Here is a 20,248-nt window from a genome sequence, read left to right as displayed (position 1 = left end):
TTATATGACCTGAAGGTGAAGAGGTCAAGGGCCCCGAGGTCGAATCTTACGTGAGAAATTACTCATCGCGAGCTCGATATCATCTGCACGGTAAGTAGAAGGTTATGATTGATTTAGCATAATTAATTAGTGTTAGCAAGTAAAATTGTCATCTAAACATAAAAGATAAGTTAGTGCTGTTGTTTAACATTGTGATTTAAGTATTACCTTAGATATTTAGGTAAAGAGCATTTTTTAAATTGCAGTTAAGCTAGGCCCAGCACCAGGCAGAGTGAATCTTAGTAGCGGCGAGCGGGAGAGCCACACGCGTACGCACCACGGTCTGTCCGGTGTGTAGGCCTAGTGTGTGCTCTGTACCAAGTCCTAGTAGGCTAGGCCTAGCTAGTGTGTTATAGCATAATGATCTTTAGCCTTGTTAACATGGATGAAAGACTATAGGTATGCATCATGTACCAGACAAGCAAGCTATCCTTGGCTATTTTAAATTAAATTTATGTCTGTATTGTTTAAAAAACAAAGAAGCCATTCCACAGCAAACCCCCTTGGGCCCTTCAATTCAATCCAGGCTTGCATTCAAACACAGTAGCTCATGTAATGTGACTGTTTTTTATTTAATTCCTATCACATATCCTAACTTTTCTTATCATTGAAGGGAGAAAAGGCCCAGGGTCAAAATAATTCATCGAGAAATGGCGGTTGGTCAATCAACTCAGGAGAGGGTCACTTAGGTCATTGCTTTATAATACAGCACTGTATCTAACCACTTTGTAGAATATAGTATTGAATGTAGCAACCAAAAGTATTTTTGCAAGTGCATTTGCCCCAACTTCTTAGTCTTCAAGACAGTATTACTCCTTCCCCAACAGGCTTGATATGTGATGATTAGAATTATTAGTGTATAAGCAGGATGACGACAATTCATAATAGAAAAGATGTTCGAATTCTACTCGTTGGAGATTGTAAGTAAAGTAATACTTTTATTTCGAATGCATGTAGCATGATTAATTAATTAAATTATAAACTCTATTCAAAGTAATGTTAGTATGAAAACTATGAACTATTCATAACCTCTTGAAATAATTTTGAGTTGCTGTGGTAGTGGAATTTTTCTGTAAAATGGAATGTGTTAAAGGTTGGTAGTGGAATTTTTCTGTACTTAAAATGGAATGTGTTTTAAGGTTCATTTCAGTTCATGCCAATTACAATGTGATGTACTTTTCATCCTTGAGTTGGTAATTGACAGATGACCAGTGGCTGATAGCACCTTGTCCGATAATGGACTGTGTTTAGAAAGTAATTTTGACCTAGTTTCTGCAGTATACTAATGCTTAACAGGACCCTTTTCTTTAAATATGAATACATTATTAGAATTTATTCAGCTGTAATTGTTTATCAGAAATAGGTTTTAAACAAGTGTGATACTTGTCTTTAATATTGAAATCAATCTCAGTGTTTTGGTTTGGTTTTTTTTCAGCTGGAGTTGGTAAAACTTCTTTGATACTGTCTTTGGTTAGTGAAGAATTTCCAGAAGAGGTATTATAATTTAATTGTTTAATTAATTAAGATAGACTTGATTGATTACTTAATTATAAAGAGGTATAATATAGAAACAAAATGTTCAGACATCATGACAATTAATGGAGAAAATGAATGGATACTTTTGGAGAAAATCAATGAATTAATTATAATTAGATAAAGTTTAATGTTAATAGTAATCCAACCTTTTTTTATTGAAGTACTTTTTATAACTTTTAATCACATTATTGAGGGTCTTTTAACTATAAAAAGCATCTCAGATTTTATGAAGCAGTATATGAATCTGTTTTCATATTATTAATTAGATAAATATAATTAAAGATAATTTTAAAAAACGATACAGTAGACTACAGTAAAACACAAAGATCTACAGGAATAGAAAAAAAAAATTATATATTCTATAAACATTTTTAATAAAATTCCAGACAAAGTTGAAGCTTCAGAGGTGGTTCAGTGTGTGGTGATCATATTTACTGAACAGTATGACAGGAGACAAGGAAGTTTGTCTTAACTACAGGAAGTGATCATGTCAATGAATTGTAGTTCCTCTTATAACAGTGCCTTGTTTTAATTAATTCCCATCCGAAATTAAATTGTGCGTTAACATTTTAATAAAAGGGTGGATTTAGCTAATACTGTATGAGTAATTACTAGTTACTTTGTAACATTGACAGTGTACTTGAGAAAGCAAACGTTCTATCTAAGAAATATTGTAATCTTTGAAAGAGTAGAAACATAATTGAGGAGGCTGTAAAGTTAAACCAAGTGTGGACAAGAAACAAGTTAATTTTTTACTTTACCTAAAACAGAATTTAACCTGAAACAGTTCTAAAGTATTATGAGTTAACACAATCTTTTCTATATGCTTCAATTATTATATTGATATGAATACAGAATCTGTAATTAGTAAGAATTTACATATCAAAGGTGGTAGAAATTAGAAAGTTAGGTTATAAACGCATGCATGGCAACTTATCTCAATCAAATCCAATGTCTGTACCTATACTTTGTTTTTTTTTCCCCTTAGGTACCAGCAAGAGCTGAGGAAATTACCATCCCTCCAGATGTAACCCCTGAAAAGGTTCCAACCCATATAGTCGATTTTTCTGGTATGTTATTAAGCAATATGGAAATGGTAACTGTTGTGTACACGTAAAGCTCATATTACAGTAACAGTCAATATGCACCTTAAAGTGAAGTCTTAAAAGAACAAAAATCTAAACCAAGAAATGCAGAGAGCAGCTTCTCAGTCAGCTAAACTGGTGCTCACCACTAAACCGTGGAGATCTCCAGGTCTCTGGTTCAGTCCCCATTTCGCCTCTCCTTGTCTTTCAGCTGGAGAACTGAAATGCAAGTTACGGTAGTGCACCATCTTTCATGTGCATGTTACAAAACGCAGTACACTCATCGGAAAAGAGTAAGGGATTTCCTACCAGTGTATTGCTCAGTCATCACCAAAAGGAAATGAGTCTTCTAGACTTTCTTGGGTTATTCTAGTGTTTACCTTACCCACCTTACTTTAATGGCCAGAGTGTCACAAATTCTATGTGTTTGTATTTCTGAGTTTTATTATCCTTTTGTCTTTGTTTTTTTTTCAGCAAAAGAACAATCTGAAGAAATTTTACTTGAGGAGCTTGAAAAAGTGAGTTTCAAAAATATATGAATAGTTAATATTATTATATCAAACATTATTTTATACAACCTGTGATCTGTAGTAGATATAATTACAAAGTTTTATAATTATCAACTTGAAAATTAAATTAATCAATATATAAATTATTTTTTGAAAAAAGTTTCTACATTTACCCCATTAACATTTCAGGCAGATGTACTATGTGTTGTGTATGCAGTAGACGATGCCAAATCTATCAACTCCATCACAGAGTACTGGCTGCCGTTGATCCGAAGCACCCTCGGACCTGACCACAACACCCCACTGATCCTGGTAGGCAATAAGTCGGATCAAGCAGACATCAACAGTTTGGAGACGGTTGTACCTATTATGAATGATTATGCAGAGATAGAAACATGTGTTGAGGTACAGTGTGGGTGTAGATTTATTTTACTAATACATATTTTAACTGTGATGAATAAAAGGTGTGGCTGCCATTAGTCTGCTGTAAAATAATATAAGAAATGACAACAGCACTTTAAGACTAACTATAAAATTTTAACTGTAATCATTTTAACTCTAAAAAAAAAACCATTATTTTTTTTCACTAAATGTATTACATCGCCACACATTTTTGAAATGCATTCTATTCTGACAGTCTATCCTAGGGCAAAAGTCCCACAGATAGTTCAGCCAGGGAGTTGTTATAGTGACACTATAACAACTCCCTGGTTCAGCTAAACCGTGGTAGCCAGGACTAGGTCAAGCTAGCATTTTTAGATTAAATTTTAATACAACTAATTGTACAGCCATAACATGAAATAATGATTAAAGAATGCTTTTATTATCTCTTTGCAGTGTTCAGCCAGAAATCTGAAGAATATATCAGAGTTATTTTTCTACGCTCAGAAGGCTGTGCTTCATCCCACAGGACCACTGTACAACTCAGAAGATAAAGAACTAAAAACTGAATGCAAGAGGGCGCTGTGTAGGATATTTACAATTTGCGATTTGGATAATGACGGTGTCCTGAATGACTACGAATTGAATCTCTTCCAGGTAAACAACATACATTAACATTTCCCAATTACGAACCCTCCCTATTATGAACTCTCGATTTTATGAATCCAATTTGCGCTGATGACGTCATTGTGAACCCTTACCACTCTGAAATACTATGAAATTTTGAACTCTCTGGATTACAAATTTTCTCTATTACGAACTCTGTTCGGATGGAGGGATACATAATTGGGAGATGTTACTGTAATATTAATTTTCAATTTTTTATATTCATTATTTTATTACAGAGCTCTCAATTAATAGTCACATCTTTAGTATATTAGATATTTTTTAATTATTTATTATTTAAAAATAATAAGTAGTAATATCATTTTGCAAATCGAATATTGTTTTTGGAGCATTACCTGAATTAGAATCACTTGTGAAATTGTGTATCATCATAATTGTTATTGCAAAATATCTTACTACTAGCATTACATTATGTTCACTATAGAGGAGGTGCTTCAATGCTCCGTTACAACCACAAGCGCTAGATGATGTCAAGGCTGTCGTGAAGAAGAATGTCCCTGAAGGGGTCATGAACAATGGGCTAACTCAAATTGGTTAGTACAGTATTTGGTTTTACATTTGGGAAAAAATGGACCTGCACCACCATTTTAGGATGTTGGCTAACTTAAACAGTGGGAACGGTTCCTTAATTTTAAATTTTTCCCCCCTTTTATCTTGATATAATCTGATGTAATGTATGGTATAATGTTCTGTTCACACTCTCGAATTTTCTTCGACAATAACTGTTGTATGCCCATATATAGACGTGATGTGCCTATATATGGTCATGATGTGATGTCATCATGACCATATTTAGGCATTTAGTCATTGTCAATTAGAATATGATAGTCTCGACAGGACTCGCATAAAGACTGAGTAATCAGCTTTCAAGTGCTCAGTCATTATTAGTTGAGGAAGTCTAGATAAAAGAACAAATTTCATTTTTGTTTTTATTTTCCATCCAGGCTTTCTGTTTCTACATACTCTGTTTATCCAACGAGGGAGACATGAGACGACATGGACAGTGCTGAGAAAATTCGGCTACAATGACCATTTAAAGCTAACATCAGACTATTTAAGACCAAGGTATGTCGGATAGAGTTAGAGTTTATAGATATAGATATGGAGGAGTTTTAGTGTCCATTTGGCTACTAGGAATAAGCTATGACCTTAATTGTCATTTCTGATTATTTACAGATTAAGGGTAGGAAGAGGATCCTCAACAGAGCTGTCCCATCTTGGATATCAGTTTCTAACTACACTCTTTGAAAAGTATGATCAGGTAAGATAATAATAATAATGGAGGTTGTAAGTTGAAAAGAACCAACTTCAGAGAAATATAGTTTAATGAGCTTCCTTAACATATTTTAATGTATTCTGCTTTATATGGTGATACCCATGGCCAGCTAAGTTCAGAGTCACAATAACAATGGATGGGTTAGTTTTCTGGATATTTTTTCTTGTGATGAAGAGTGCAGGAAATAATGATGATAATAGTGTAGATTCGTATAGCACTGGTATCCTTCAAACAAGATGCTCATGGAGCTTGAAGTCTGGACTAGTAGCTCTATCAAAGACTTTCTTCGCTCCTAAGGGTTTCTTTGGGTCTGTGCTACCCGGTAACTAAGGTACTAGCAACTCTCTTCGTCCACCACAGGGGCTGTCTGTACCAGTACACCAGCCGGGTTATCCCCCTACTTGCCTTGAATAATGTACTGGGTTCTTTATTCAGTAGTACACAGGAGCCATTATGTACACTGGGCCTACAGTTTATTGTCCTTATCCGAGAAAACTTGGTCTACCACTAGAACCATAGACAAGCGTGCCATTCAAATCAGCGCCGATATTAGTTTCTAATTGACTCCAACAACTTGTGCTTGTACAGGGCCTAGCTGGACAACCCACATGAAAAGTGGATCTGATAACTTTATTGTTTCTTTTTTAATTAGGATAAGGATGGTGCGTTGTCGCCTGTTGAGCTGCAGAGCATGTTCTCCACCTGTCCCATAGTGCCATGGGGCCCAGATGTCAACATGTCAGTAGAAACGAACGAAAACGGCTGGATCACTTTACAAGGCTACCTAGCGCAATGGACGTAAGCACTGTGATTTAAATATATATTTTTTGGGTTGGCTCATATTTTAAGCATTTATCCATCAATGCTTGTCTTCATCCGTTGATTGATGGTCTTCCACCATGTAGTGTCATCAAGGTCTATACTTCTTGGCTAACTATCAGAATAGAGCTATAACATGGTGGTTACAATCTTTCCCAGCCAATGCCAAGTTCATTTGTTAATATCATGAATTTTTTTTATCAGTTTAAAAACAGCTTCATCCCAGCAAATGTATATCCATGCTGAACACCATGTAATCATCCTCACTCCCTTTTCTCTAAATATCTTGAATGGTTTGATGTGCAGTTGAATAAGAAATTTAATTGGATTTTTGTGTTGTCCTTTAGGTTAACAACTTTACTCGATGTGCCAAGAACGTTAGAATACCTGGCGTACCTGGGCTACAGGTACATCATGGCTGATCATGAAAACCAACTCTCTGCCATTATAGGTGAGTGTATAACTGATAATTTTAACATTTTTATTTCTTAAAGTTGTTTCTTTAATGTTTAGCTGAAGTAAAGTGGCCCTTAATATATTATACAAAATAAAAATACTGGTCCTAATAATGTATAGTATATTTAGTCTATCATTAAATTGTACATAAATTATTTTAATTTAATGATTAGACCTTAAATTGACCTTAAATTAGGATTTACAACAATTTCATTTACGACCGATACTTGGACCCAATTTTTATGTTTAATGAAGGCTTGTCAGTGCAGTCAAGACATCTAACTTGGTAATTTTAGACCTGACTGAACTTCATTACTGATTTTTTTTCCAAATGATAACTTGTGGAGTTTTGTGGGAACTCGTTAACCAAATATTTGATCAACTGACTAATCAGAACAGCACTAGGAATGCACGCGTCTCACAAACACATATGTTATCCCACAAACGCACGTGTTCGCATATGTTTTAACACTGCCGCCTTGTAGGACCTTATCAACAATATCCAAGGGGCGGAGCTTAGCGGAAAGGTCCATTACTGGCACTTATATGCTTAAACTTCTTCCTTACAGTAACTAGAGATAGAAAAATTGACGTGGAAAAACGGCAGACCTCCAAAACAGTGTTCCAATGCAATGTGATTGGCCCAAAGGGCGTGGGTAAAACCTCGTTTCTGCAAGGACTCGTATCGCGGACTTTAGACTCACCCAACATGAAACCTGAACATCTTTCATCCTATGTTATTAATACAATACAGGTGTATGGGCAGGAGAAGTACCTACTGGTTAGTTTATTATTTAGTTATATATATATATTTTATCTCAATCATTATTGGGAGAGCAGTTTTAATGCTCAGTCAGCTAAACTGTAGCTGTTTTTTAAAATTTTGTTTTAATTAAAGGATGCAGGGCAAAGGTTTAACCTTATAGCAAGGCCCTAAAAAAGATGGGCCTGCTTTTGTATGCCCAAAACAAAGCCAGGGGCCGTAGCTGACTTGCATTTAAGGCTGTAACATAGTGTGAGCCATTTTTACAGCCGGCCCACAATGCAAACTGAGGTTTCTAAGCCTGGTCGGAAGTGAGCAGTATGAGGCTTGAGCTCCCAACCACAAGGTTGACCACCTGAGCAGCAACCGCTGTGCATATCACCTCCCTCCCAACCGTGGGGATCTCCTTAGTTCAATTCTATCTGATACTCACTGTGTTTTAGCTGGTGGATTGAGTTGCAAGTTTGAAAAGTATACTGTCTTTTGGATGGAATGTTTCTGGTCGTGTTTGAAATATAGTATACAGTATAATACAGTATATAGTAGCCAATGTGCAAGAATGCAGTAAACTCTTTGTAAGAGATTAGGTTCCCCAACTGGAAATATGTCTTCTGACTTTAATGGGGGTTATCCTTGGGGTGTTTCAACTAAAGGCATTTTATCGAACTTAAGACACTTAAGTCCCATCTAATTGTAGAATTAAGCTGTCTTAATTTTATTTTAAGACCGCTCAAATCACCACCAGTGTTGGCACTGATGTCCCATGGGCCCAGCACTAAAATGAGACCAATTAAATATTTTACTTTACTAATTTTTGTCTTCTTTTTTTTGTACCACATCTAGCTCCATGAAATTGATGTTGGAATTTCAGATGAATTAACATCGGAAGATCTTGCCTGTGATGTAGCGTGTTTGATGTATGATATATCTGATGCTAGAACATTTGAATATGCGGTGCATAATTATAAGGTGAAGATTCAGTTTTGGTTATCCTAACAAAAACTAGTTTCAGGCACTATCGCTCAACTTGAGATACGATTCAGATTTACAAATAGGCTAATATTAAAAGTCTTAAAGACTGTAATTAATCCATGCTAGCATGGGTTGGACTATTCATCATGATAGCTTTCCTCCAGTCATTTGTATTCTGTGCAGTTATCCTTAACATATGGAGGTCACTGGCAACAACTTGCTCCCAAGTCTTCCTTGGTCTTCCTCTACCTTTGATCCCTACACTTTGACCCAGTTATTGTCATTCATTAAAAAAATCACATGAAAAGCTTTGAACCGTGACCTAAATTGGTCAACTAGCCATTTAACAATCATTGATGATTACCTCCTACCAAATCATGTTCATTCAATGCTTTGCATTATAATATTGTTGCTAATATATCAAAAATATTCTCCACAGACACACTTTGAACGACTAAATGTTCCATGTTTAATGATTGCGGCGAAAAGCGACATGCACCCTGTCCGACAGGATCACGAAATACAGCCTGCTCAGTTTTGCTCGCAGCACAACTTGCCACCTCCCCAGACTTTCTCCAGCAAGGCCAGACCAAATAAGGACGTGTATACAAAACTATCCACAGTTGCAGCTTATCCGTGAGTCTTCCCTCTGAGTTCAATCTTACAGTAGTTTGTAGAACATTAGTATCTTACAACTAACTGGTTGTGAGATGTTGCAGCTTAGCGATCTACCTTGAATATTTAACATGTATTCCCTGCACTAGTGTTTCTCATGATATGCAACTAGTATGTACATCCTCATTGGCCAAAGCCTCTCCATGCTTTGATTTCTACATTCAAGAACATGTGTTGTCCAGTAGATTACAAAGAGAATGTGCATAATTTATATTCATTCAATCATTCATTCATTCATTTATCCATCCATCCATCTATCCATTCATCCACCTATCCATCCGACCATTTATTCATCCATCCATCCATCCATCCATCTATCCATTCATTCATCTATCCATCTATCTATCCATCCATTCATCCATTCATTCATTCATCCATCCATTCATTCATTCATCCATTCATTCATTCATTCATTCTTCTATCCATCCATTCTTTTATTCATTCATTCATTCATTCTTCATCCATTCATTCATTCATCCATCCATCCGTCCATCTATCCCTCCATTCATTCATTCATTCATTCATTCATTCTTCCATTCATTCATTCATTCATTTATCCATTCATTCTTTCATTCATTCATTAATTCATTCATTCGTTCTTTTATTTATCCATCTATTCATTCATTCATTCGTCGCATTTCCTTAGATTAGTGTTATTTTTAATTATGTCCCTCATTACATTTCTTTTGAACTTTCAAAAATAAAATGGCACATCACAGAAATCATTATCAATATTTTTTTTAATGGCTGTCATTCAAACATAAGTTAAATCATAATTTTTTTTTCATTCCTCGTACTTCATTTTAGTTATTTGTCATCATCATCCCATGAGGTTAGGTCGTCTCATTATCTTACTCCATCTGGTGCGATACGTTACTGATTCTAGGTCCACCAATCGTCCATCCATCTTTTTCTAGGTCACCCTCTTGGTCTGCTTCCATTTGTAAAGCATGTTAATGCTTCACCATAAAAACAGATTTTATATTATTTTAAATTCATACACGATCTTTTAATAGAAATTTTGTGTCATTAAAATGAATGTCATATGATTTGTGCATGGTTTTGCCAATCAATACCAAGCTTTGTTTTGCCACATTCCTGCACTAACCAGCTGTCAATGCGTACTGTGTGTAACTGATCTATGTTTATTGAAGTTATCGTATGTTATGTTTTGTATTTCCCACATAATCAACAGTACTCTTTGTATGTACTGTACATGATTCAAATATTAATTTGTTTTAAAGTAAATATTGGCAGCTTTTATTGGAGTGATTTCTAGTGTAGTTAACATAAAATATAGGCTCTGATTATTCTGTGGTTTTGCCCATAAACAGCATATGGGTATGAGTATGTCCTATTACACCCTATGGGTATGACCAAATCACAGGTATTTTTCACAATGTATTTGATCATATGCATTGAGGGTAAGACAGACACTGACTATTATAGGTAGACATGACATCGTTTTAGGACGAACAGTTTTGACTCTTTATAATTAGTTTTCTTCAGGAAAAACCAGTTGTCTTTAATTGCATGATTTACAACAAGTAATATAAAGGTGTACAAACATTTCTTTAGATTCATTTAAATGATAAATACTCATCATTTATTTTCATTATAGAATTTTTATTTTTATTTAAAGTTTCAAAATAAATCACCCAATTTTTTGGTTTCCAATTAGTTAGGGCTTATTATTTTCTTAATATTACTGACTACCTCTTCTTTCCTTATCTTATCTATATCCTTTTCCAGTACCTATTCCATTAAGATTTTCCTGTTATTTATTTCAGCCGTTTTAAAGGTGTAGGCCTACTTGTTGAGCACCCATCTGCCGTCTGGATCAAGGAGACTATTCTTGGCTCTTTATTTTTTGATAACAGGTTAATTCATATAACTGCTCCTGCATGCTAAATGACCTGCTGCATGGAGTCTATTAATTTAACGACCAATGCACTATGACACCTCTTTGGAGTCATTCCCATTGCTAACTGTATTTTTAATTTTTTAAATATTTTTTTTTGTGTGTATGCAAATTTGAGAGTCATTAACTTTTGCAGTAATTGCCATTAATGTGGTCATTAATTGTAGCTAATAATGTAAATATCTATGTTTATTTTATTTAACATTATAAATATTTGACTACAGATGGTGTAATTTTGATCATTTTAACATGCACTTTAAAACTTTACCATGCCAAACACCCATACATTAACCTAAACAAACACTATCATATTTCATTGTGTTAAAATGTGCACAATCAGGTAAAAATATACCTACACATTTACCCAAACAAACACCAACATCTCTTTTATAACACCCTACAAATGTCTTGCATAGGAGCATTTGTACTCACCAATTTAAACAAATAATATTCATACAAACACACAAAGAGTATTTAAACAAAGATCAACATGTTACTCACACTACAAACCCACATATCTACCCAAACACATACCCACACTGTTACCCAAACAAATACCCACACCTGTCAGCAAAGACTCGAATAACTTTTATATCTACAGTAACATAAACTATTGCGGGTGCATATTGTCTCTGAGCAAATTTGACTAACTTCAGAAAGTAAATTTAGGGGTTTTTTTTGCTTTCAATTTTTGCATGTTTAAAATCTTAACATAATAACTTATTATTTTCAGGTTATTTGGTTCATTTTTTCCAATCATAATTGTTTTATTAATAATTCCTTTGTTTTTATTTAGTTGCCCTCAATGAGACTGTATTTCTGGCATTGTCAAGGATCCCAAGTCTTTTTTGATACACAGGAGTCTATTAGAAAATTGACTGTCTCCCACAATCTTGCAACCAGGCAAACAATTTTCCCACACTACTGTAACCCCCCCCCCCCACAAATCCAAAAAGCTTGCATGTATTTACTGCTGTAGAGTTGATTGCCCCTCAAGTCAGCTGGGCATGGGTGTATCACCAACAAAAAGACTACTGCATATAGATTAATACCAGTTATTGGAATCTGATCAAATATTAATAGCTTTTTATACTAGTGAAGAACGCCTGGTATCACACATGTGGGTCTTAATGCTGAATGAAAGGGGTTCATTGTTAATAACAGTGGTGTGCTGTATGATCTCTGTAGTTTAAAGTGCTGAAAAGGTCTGTTTCACTCCAACACTAGACAAATCTGCCCATTTCCATTATCACTGCTTTTTCATTTGTTCATTTATTTGAAAATTAGTTTTTATATACTGGTTGTTGGTGTTAACATTGATTAAACTAGCAACAGATATGTTTTATGTTGTTTAACGTGAAATTAGTGTGTGTAAATTTCTCTAAATGTTACTAAAGTTTGTATTAATAACTTTCCTATGTCTTTTGTTGTGGCTGTGCACTATTGTTTTTGTTTTGCTTGAATGCTAAAGCACTGCACGGACTATCAAATTTTCTGTTGTATGTCCATAGATGGTCTTAATGTGCCTATATATAGTCGTGATGTGATGTCATCATGACCATATTTAGGCATGTCACATGTCTGTGTCAAATGAAAGTTTATAGTCTGGACAAGGCTTTAATCCTGCATCCCAAATCTTGAATATTCGCCTTCAAAAGTTGGTTTGTGGTTCATTGTGGTTAAGAAGCATTAAATTAAATCCTTTATTTTCCAATGTCATTAGTTGTTAAAAAAGCATATTTTTTAGTTATATGAGATGAAATTTTTATTTTTAAAGTATGGAGCTTAACACACTCTTATCTCCTACCACAAAATGTGTACATTTCTTTGTAAAATCGTTGATAAGTGTATCTTCTGCCCATATGTCAAACTTGCTAATCAGCCCTCTCTACTATTTTTGCAGGCATATGAAGGGCGTTGCCCCCCAAGGAGGAAACTATGTGCTGAAGGCTGGTCTAGGGATTGTATTATTAGGAGTAACAGGCTACATCGTGTACAAATACTACAAGTCCAAATAACACAATGAAGAGAGCTTATAGAACACGGTACAATTTTAATTTAAAATTGAAAACCTTTACATTGATTATCCCGTAAGGAAGAAGACAACTCTTCTAATCAATGTAAACGAAGGTACTGATCAGGAATGAAATGGAGTAATCATTTTTGCAATTATATTTTCAATTCGTCTTACAAATTTTGACTTTTCACAGTAGGTATATCTTTGATAGACATGGTACAAAAGAATGAGACTGATATTAATAAATTCAGAGAGTTCCATTTAAGCTGTATTTGCTTTGGATAAATGTTAGTCAAAATAAACATCGACCCAGTCACTTTGACCAGAAAAAATCAAGTGCCAACAACCCCATAGCATTCTCCTTAGTCAAATTACACGAGACGTGCTGCAAGTATAACTGAGAGAATTACTCAGGAAAATAATTTTCCACTGCCAACAATGTGACAAGTTATATCTTCTGGAGTACATGCCACAACTGTGCGCACAACTTTATTTTTTTTTTGCAAAAAGTATCAGCCGCGGTACGATATCACCGAGTTTAACTTGGCCTTCGTCTTGGTCAAAATTGATCCAATGCAAATACGGCTTAGATAAAAATGTTACGTATGTGTGGGGCAATAATAATAATGAATTTTTTTTATTTATTTGTGTGTCCAACTGTTGTGACTGCACTCATTGCGAGCCTTAGCCTGGTGCATACCTTGTCAGCTGACCTGTGGTTGACATATTTTCCCATGCTCTATATTAATACTTACCTGATACAACAATTATTATTTGCAATGTTTTGTGTTTATGATATTCATAAACATGTTAATTAAAAAAGTTTGTTTCCTTTGTGTGTAATTGGATTCTATAGGAGATAGTTATTTATCAAAGAGTGCAGTTTTATGCAATTCATTGTATTAATAATTGCACTTTATGGAATATGATTGACTTCCTCTGAAAATAGTGGAACATTATGGAGTATGTATGATTTCCCCTGAAATTATCAGTCATGAATATGTGTCTGATTTAAGAGCTATTTATTGTTTTATCATTTTCTATCATTGTAATCATATTAATAGGGTGTTTTCGATTGCTATGACATCGCGAGTCTAAGATGAGTTCATTCGTCTGTTGCCATGGTGGCTCTGTGATACATTTGGGGGTGGGAGTGTGAAGGTGTTTGACACAAGGTCAGTAAATTTCCCAACTGGGGCCAGCTGGTTCAAAGGTCAAGCCCTAGTGTGGGTCCTGGTGCCTAGACATCCAACTATTTTTAACAGTTCCAACATGTTTTAGAACGCATTATGCCCAAAGAATAAAAAAAAGAAAGGAAATAGTTCTCTTATTTTTTATGGTTGGAGTTGTGGCTGTCAGAGGCTTGGTCTTCCTCCCCCCCCCCCACTTCCCTGTTAGCACCGCCAATGAGTCTAACAATCGGCCCAAATCACATCCTATGATTCAGATAAGTATATGACGTCATTATTACCAAAGCTTGCAAGTTCTTACTGCCATTATGCAATCGAAAACTCTATTTTTTATGAGGGAGCGTTGCTAGGAGAATGATATGTACAGTATTAAATAAATCCTGATAATCCAGTGCTATATTATTATGATGTGGGCAATCCTGCAATGACAAAACATTTTAAAAAAGTGCTCATTTATTATTAGTTGTTTGAAGATTTAGGAAACAATTGATTCACAATGGTGTCATGCATTCGTTAGTACAGAATTTGTGACGTAATTTGTACAGATAACTCATTTCTCTTGGATGGATGATTTCATGCCATTACTGTATTAGTACATAATAAAGTAAGACTGATATACTAAATGCAGTGTTTTCATCTCTCTATACAAGCTCTCAGCACATACAGTCATACTTTTCTTTGAAAAAGACACCAAAGGATAAGGAAGTCCAAAGACAAGTTTCGAATGGAGTACCTCTGCTGGTGAATTTGGCAGATACCAGGAAACTTTACCCTTTTTCTTTTCAAAAGAGAGTACAGTGTTCTTAACATGGGCTATATTGCACACAGGACCAAATGGATGATGCACCATTAAGTGCCATTGATCGATCCACAAATTCAAAATAGAGGGGCACAGGGAGAGTGCACAATCCCCACAGCCCCACCATGGTTGGGGCTGAGGTAAGAAAATTTGTGTTTATGGCACCTCTAGATGGCCGGAAATGACACTCTCAGACCTACAGTATATTTGATTATAATTTTCCTCTTTTTTTCCATTTTTTAAATAATTCTGAAAAAATTAGGTGGGTGGGGAGAGGGGCGAGTCGGCTCGGTTTCGATTAAATCTACCACTGATTAGGTATATTGCATTCAAAGCCTCTGGCTAAAATACAAGGAGAGCAGTGATGGGAATCGAACCAGGACCAAGGTTATGTAAGGATCTACATGGTCCAGTGCACGCACAGTTCCTATCACCACTTACTACCTACCGTCTACTGACTTCCTTAAACTGAATCCAAGGGTGAATAATAATGTTAATAGTGTGCTGTATGTGTTGGTTTTTTTTTTAAACCAAGATGTTTGGTGGAAAAAGGTTTCGATTTATACATATTAGGAATGTTTTAGTCCTACTTTTGTATTCAGAACTTACACTGGGTGCCACACATTCGACTGAAATATGTATTGAGTGTAACAATTATATAAGTTTGTATCTTACACAAATAACGTAGCCAACCTTGAACGCTAGTACTATTTTACTTTCATGAATGAACACACATTTCATGAATTCGTGAGATTAAGTGACGGTACTGTACCATGTTTAATGTTTAGCCAATTAGATTCCCGAAGTATAGTATAGTTCATAATCGCTTCATCGTGTGGAACGGAATTTGTAATGAATGGGTCTTCAATAACTGAACTGTATTCATAGTAGTTGGTGGGTTTATATTGCCAACTGATGCATGGAATCATCTTGTCCTTCGAAATTTTCCCGCGATCAGTATTTTATATGAAACACCTTATGGTAGTAATTGAATATACAAACGTTTTTGTATATATATATATACAAAAGCAGGGGTGGGATATAGTCCCACCCCTGCTACGAATTTGATGTTATAATAACACAGTTGTTGGTTGTGTTTTTTGTTGTTGTTGTTGTTGTTGTTTCTTTTTTCTTTTGTTTTTTTTTTATAATGTAAATTTCAGCTAATAGCGTTTCTGCAAAGCCATGTTGTCATTTTTTGACAACACTGCATTTGCGAACGTTCTGACCTGTTTTGTTTGCGGGAAATGTATGCATATGGATCAGATATTCTTTTATAAATAGGCCTAAAAGACGCCAATATCGCAGACACACCCATTGAAAAAAGGCTTCAATCTTGGATAGCCGAAAATTGTATAAGCCCTCTACTCAATGTTCTAAAGCCAAACCCATGATAGAAATAAACATCAAGAGAAATTCTAAATTATATTTAAAAAAAAAAAAAGGTTTGCACGAGTAAAATGATGTACTAGTATGTGAAGGTTGGCGAGTCAACATTTTATCTAAATTGTTCAACAAAGGGATAATAATTGGTACCTAGCTGCCTGAAATCGGTCTTATGAACAAATACTAAAAACCTTAATTTAGAGACCAAACATTCTGTACTAAAAAGGATCTTACTAACTGATGTAAATCATGACAGAGTGGAGAAGGATAAACGCAGACGTGACAAAACTCTTCAAATTGATACAGGAGGATTGAAGAACGCGAGGATTCAAACAGTTTAGAAGGCCTTCATATCTCAATTTGAAGAAACCTTTTCCCCCATGAATAGATGCGCTTTATCACCTAACCTATAAAATGTGATGACTTTAACACGATATAAAAGCAACAACTCCAATAGTTCTATAAATAATAATCTTATTAATAATTATTTGATCTCGCTGTACATATTTGCTAATAAAAAAAAACCGTATTATTGAATTCAATGCATGAATTCAACTATAGATTTCAAATATTTACAGTACTAAACGTGTATAAATAGAGTGACTTACATTTTTAAAATGCATAATTGCTTAATAATATACAAATACAGTATAATATAATATTTTCATTGGTAATAAAATTAGGTTAGGCTAATGATTATGATAGTGATTAATTGTGATAATAATCATAATTATAATAACAAGGTTGGCCTAATACTTAATACAAATCTTTAAATTAAGAATCTGATCTGATTCAAAGCCCCAGAAGAAAAAATGTTTGATATGTTGTAACTGGGGGAAAGGGGGAGTGACCACCCCTTTCCACTTCTGTCTAGAGTGACGAGTACCTATTTATACATCTGTTGTCTATTATACACCTATACGTAGGAACAAGTTATAATTTTTGGTGAGGGGTGGGGTACAGGATATAACAATTATTGCCATATTATGTTGCGCAATATAGTCGTTCTGAAAGTTGCAATAAGACAATACTTTGGTCTATAATATATCGAATATGCTCTGTCGCTGCTGGCCTGAATTAGAATATGCCCTCAATGTAGAGTCGGGATAACTTGAAGTAGAAACCGCCAATAAAGAAAGACGAAACTGCTCCTCCCCATGCGCAGAAAAATGCCCAATGGAAATTAAACGACTTCTCTGGTACAGGGCCTAGAGTCTCCTCGGGCCACCATCTATCTTCCATTGAAACTTTCACTGTGAATAGCACGCATCCGGTTAACGTAAATATTCCTATGGAAAAAGAGGAGACGATCGAACTATATCAGTGATTTGGCTATATTGTAAATAAATAAGTTGATAGCATTAATGTTTAACATTGACGTCATTCACATATCAAATGTCCGGTTTGTGTAAAATCACTACATTTTTCCATAGTGTTCCCTCTGCAATCGTTACACCAGTGACTTTCCCGGTACAATCAAGGTTCCCATGAGTGATATTATTGAAATCAGAATTTTGAAGCTAAATTAAGATGAAGTAATGATAAAATATCATCGTCTGTCATAAATATTATAGGAAATTCGTTTCAATGAAAACATATATAGGTTAATTTGAAAAAAAAAACAACAAAAAAACATATGAGTTATTACCATTCAATGATAAACATTTTGATTTTGAAACAAACGTTTTTCAGCTGGTTTGAATGAGCCTCTGGTATGATCATCTGTACAAATTCTTACCTGCGAGAATAAAGAAGTATCCGGAGCACTGGATGAAAGATTTTTTCTGAAACTTGATCGTTAATATTGCAATTACTTCTGAAAGAAACGCTGTTAAGGTTCCAAGAGTCATGAAGATCACGGCCGATAGCATTATCTCTGGAAATTTAAGACAAGTATTATAAGGTATATTAATAATTATTATAATACTGTAATAATAACAATAATAATAATATTAGTAATTATCATCGTAAGTGTTAATAATTATTATAATACTGTAATAATAATAATTATGTTAGTAATCATCTTTGTAATTATTATGAAATAATTATTAAAACCATTGTTTTATTTGGAACTGAATATTGGCAGAATAAGGATAATATGATGATGTCGTAGTGGATGATTACAATAATGAAATGATGATGATAGGCATAAATGATGATGATGGTGATGAGGATGATAACGAGGATAATGATGGTGATGATGATGTTTTTGTTGTTATTGTTGATAGCAAAACATGAGAGGATGGTGAAAAATGATGACGTCACCAGCATAAATAATAACAAAAGTGGTATTCCAATGGAAGATTCAACAAGGTAGGGAATAATACCTAACCTATACTTGAGTACACAAACGTACCGTAAAGCCGTGTATAAAAGGCATAGCCAGGCCCTTCTCGTGGTTTCTCTAAATAATTTATTATTTCACACTGTGAATCTGAAAGGCGAAAAAACAATAGTAAATCACCCCTCCATGTGATATTCACGTCATTTATAATTGTACTGATAGTAACCGTGTTCTCCCAGGCCATAATTAAAATAATGCTAAATAATACAATACGAATAGACCAATACTGTTTACATAGATATTCTGAGTACACACAGTATAGTTTATGTTTATACCGACTTAACAAAGATAGCAACGCAAGTCGTATTTTGCTCTGTATAGTCCAAACTCTATGGTTTTTCACAATGGACACCACGTTCGATTAGTAAAATGACTAGAAGCTGCAGCACAATGTCGTATTGTTTACAAATCTAAATGCATTCAAATATTATTTTCAATAATAATTATTGAAATATTAATTATTAATAACATAGGCCTAATTAATAATTAATAATAATGTTAAGCCCGTGCAAGTTATACCCTGACCACGCCTGCTCTTACCTGTCAGTTCTATCGACGATGTGTAATAGCACTTCCTCCATACACCTTCATACTGAACCAGGTCTGTCCTATTGTAATTACCATACTCGTATTTCACCCAGTACTCTGACAGCGTCCCGACCCCTGTCGCAAGAAAAGAAAGAAACCCGAGGGCCGCAAATGACACCGTGTACTGGCTATATGGACGCCAATAATCCACCGGGTACTGCGCCATGGTCACCATTAGTTCTAGCATGGAGGAATGGTTCTAGTGCTAATTCGAGGTGTGTTCTTGTTTACGCCTCATTAGCCTACCTTTTATTATAATAATTCTCTCATGGATTAAGCTCTATTATTCATATGATATATTATGAATAGCAAAGCTATAAAATCAACACCCTGTTTCTTTTGTTAACCGGAATGTATAAATAAATCCGTTTCTGAGCTCGATGACTGGGTAAACATCCAGTACTACGATTCGAAGTTATCATGTTGAAAGCAGAAGTTCGCTGCCGAAAAATTCAAGTAGGCTTATGCTTACCTTTGTTTATGTAATTTCAACAAGTCATAGCGGTAAACGTAAACCATTATAAAATTCTACTATATAATGCAGTTAATTATCACGGATTTATTGTTATTCTAATGCCATTTAGTGCTTGAGTGTTTAAACGATTATTTACTTACCTTTGGATATTTTATCAGCTTTTGGCTCCAGACCTCTGAAAAAAAAATATGATGCTTTTTTATTTCATAGCGGCCTCCTTGATGATAATAACATTAACACGCCACACACGCAGTTTTATTTCTTATCAATGGTAGTTTTATTTGCAATTTTACTGTCCAAAAATTATCGATTACGTTTGTGACTTATAAT

General features: G+C 34.7%; 2 protein-coding genes across 3 annotated transcripts; one reads left to right on the top strand and one right to left on the bottom strand.

The window, feature by feature from the left end:
* The first annotated feature begins 25 nt into the window (after window positions 1-25).
* LOC117109778 (mitochondrial Rho GTPase 1-A-like) lies at window positions 26-14,949 on the top strand. 2 transcript variants are annotated; one of them, XM_033252195.1, is made up of 17 exons: window positions 26-90; window positions 867-959; window positions 1,475-1,533; window positions 2,564-2,645; window positions 3,135-3,178; window positions 3,359-3,574; window positions 4,007-4,207; window positions 4,662-4,770; window positions 5,182-5,302; window positions 5,414-5,498; window positions 6,166-6,311; window positions 6,680-6,783; window positions 7,358-7,569; window positions 8,395-8,520; window positions 8,963-9,159; window positions 10,989-11,078; window positions 13,023-14,949. In XM_033252195.1, exons 2-17 carry the CDS (start codon window positions 908-910, stop codon window positions 13,135-13,137), a joined length of 1,959 nt encoding a protein of 652 aa, XP_033108086.1. In that variant the 5' UTR covers window positions 26-90; window positions 867-907; the 3' UTR covers window positions 13,138-14,949. The 2 variants fall into 2 exon arrangements, with proteins under 2 accessions (XP_033108086.1, XP_033108087.1); XM_033252196.1 differs by lacking the exon at window positions 10,989-11,078.
* A 2,061-nt stretch (window positions 14,950-17,010) lies between these two features.
* Window positions 17,011-19,640, bottom strand: LOC117109785. The gene is made up of 4 exons (XM_033252203.1): window positions 19,396-19,640; window positions 18,868-18,945; window positions 18,250-18,387; window positions 17,011-17,800 (listed from the first exon to the last, which is right to left on the bottom strand). Exons 1-4 carry the CDS (start codon window positions 19,628-19,630, stop codon window positions 17,589-17,591), a joined length of 663 nt encoding a protein of 220 aa, XP_033108094.1. The 5' UTR covers window positions 19,631-19,640; the 3' UTR covers window positions 17,011-17,588.
* Between the last annotated feature and the right edge of the window lie 608 nt (window positions 19,641-20,248).

The sequence above is a fragment of the Anneissia japonica genome, unplaced genomic scaffold (genome assembly GCF_011630105.1).
Source record: "Anneissia japonica isolate Jap-2015-1 unplaced genomic scaffold, ASM1163010v1 scaffold334_len275345_cov169, whole genome shotgun sequence".
In the NCBI taxonomy this organism is placed as follows: Eukaryota; Metazoa; Echinodermata; class Crinoidea; order Comatulida; family Comatulidae; genus Anneissia; species Anneissia japonica.
The sequence above is the reverse complement of the archived record's forward strand: the minus strand, read 5'-3'. Positions and strand labels throughout refer to the sequence as shown.

Excerpts from the sequence above, each read along its gene's own strand:
- LOC117109778 (XM_033252195.1), top strand. The coding sequence starts at position 908 with ATGACGACAATTCATAATAGAAAAGATGTTCGAATTCTACTCGTTGGA. Across the intron at positions 4,771-5,181 it reads CAATGGGCTAACTCAAATTG|GCTTTCTGTTTCTACATACT; the intron begins GTTAGTACAGTA and ends TTTTCCATCCAG. Across the intron at positions 6,312-6,679 it reads GGCTACCTAGCGCAATGGAC|GTTAACAACTTTACTCGATG; the intron begins GTAAGCACTGTG and ends GTTGTCCTTTAG.
- LOC117109785 (XM_033252203.1), bottom strand. The coding sequence starts at position 19,630 with ATGCTAGAACTAATGGTGACCATGGCGCAGTACCCGGTGGATTATTGG. Across the intron at positions 18,946-19,395 it reads ATCGTCGATAGAACTGACAG|ATTCACAGTGTGAAATAATA; the intron begins GTAAGAGCAGGC and ends TTCGCCTTTCAG. Across the intron at positions 18,388-18,867 it reads CTTTTATACACGGCTTTACG|AGATAATGCTATCGGCCGTG; the intron begins GTACGTTTGTGT and ends TTAAATTTCCAG.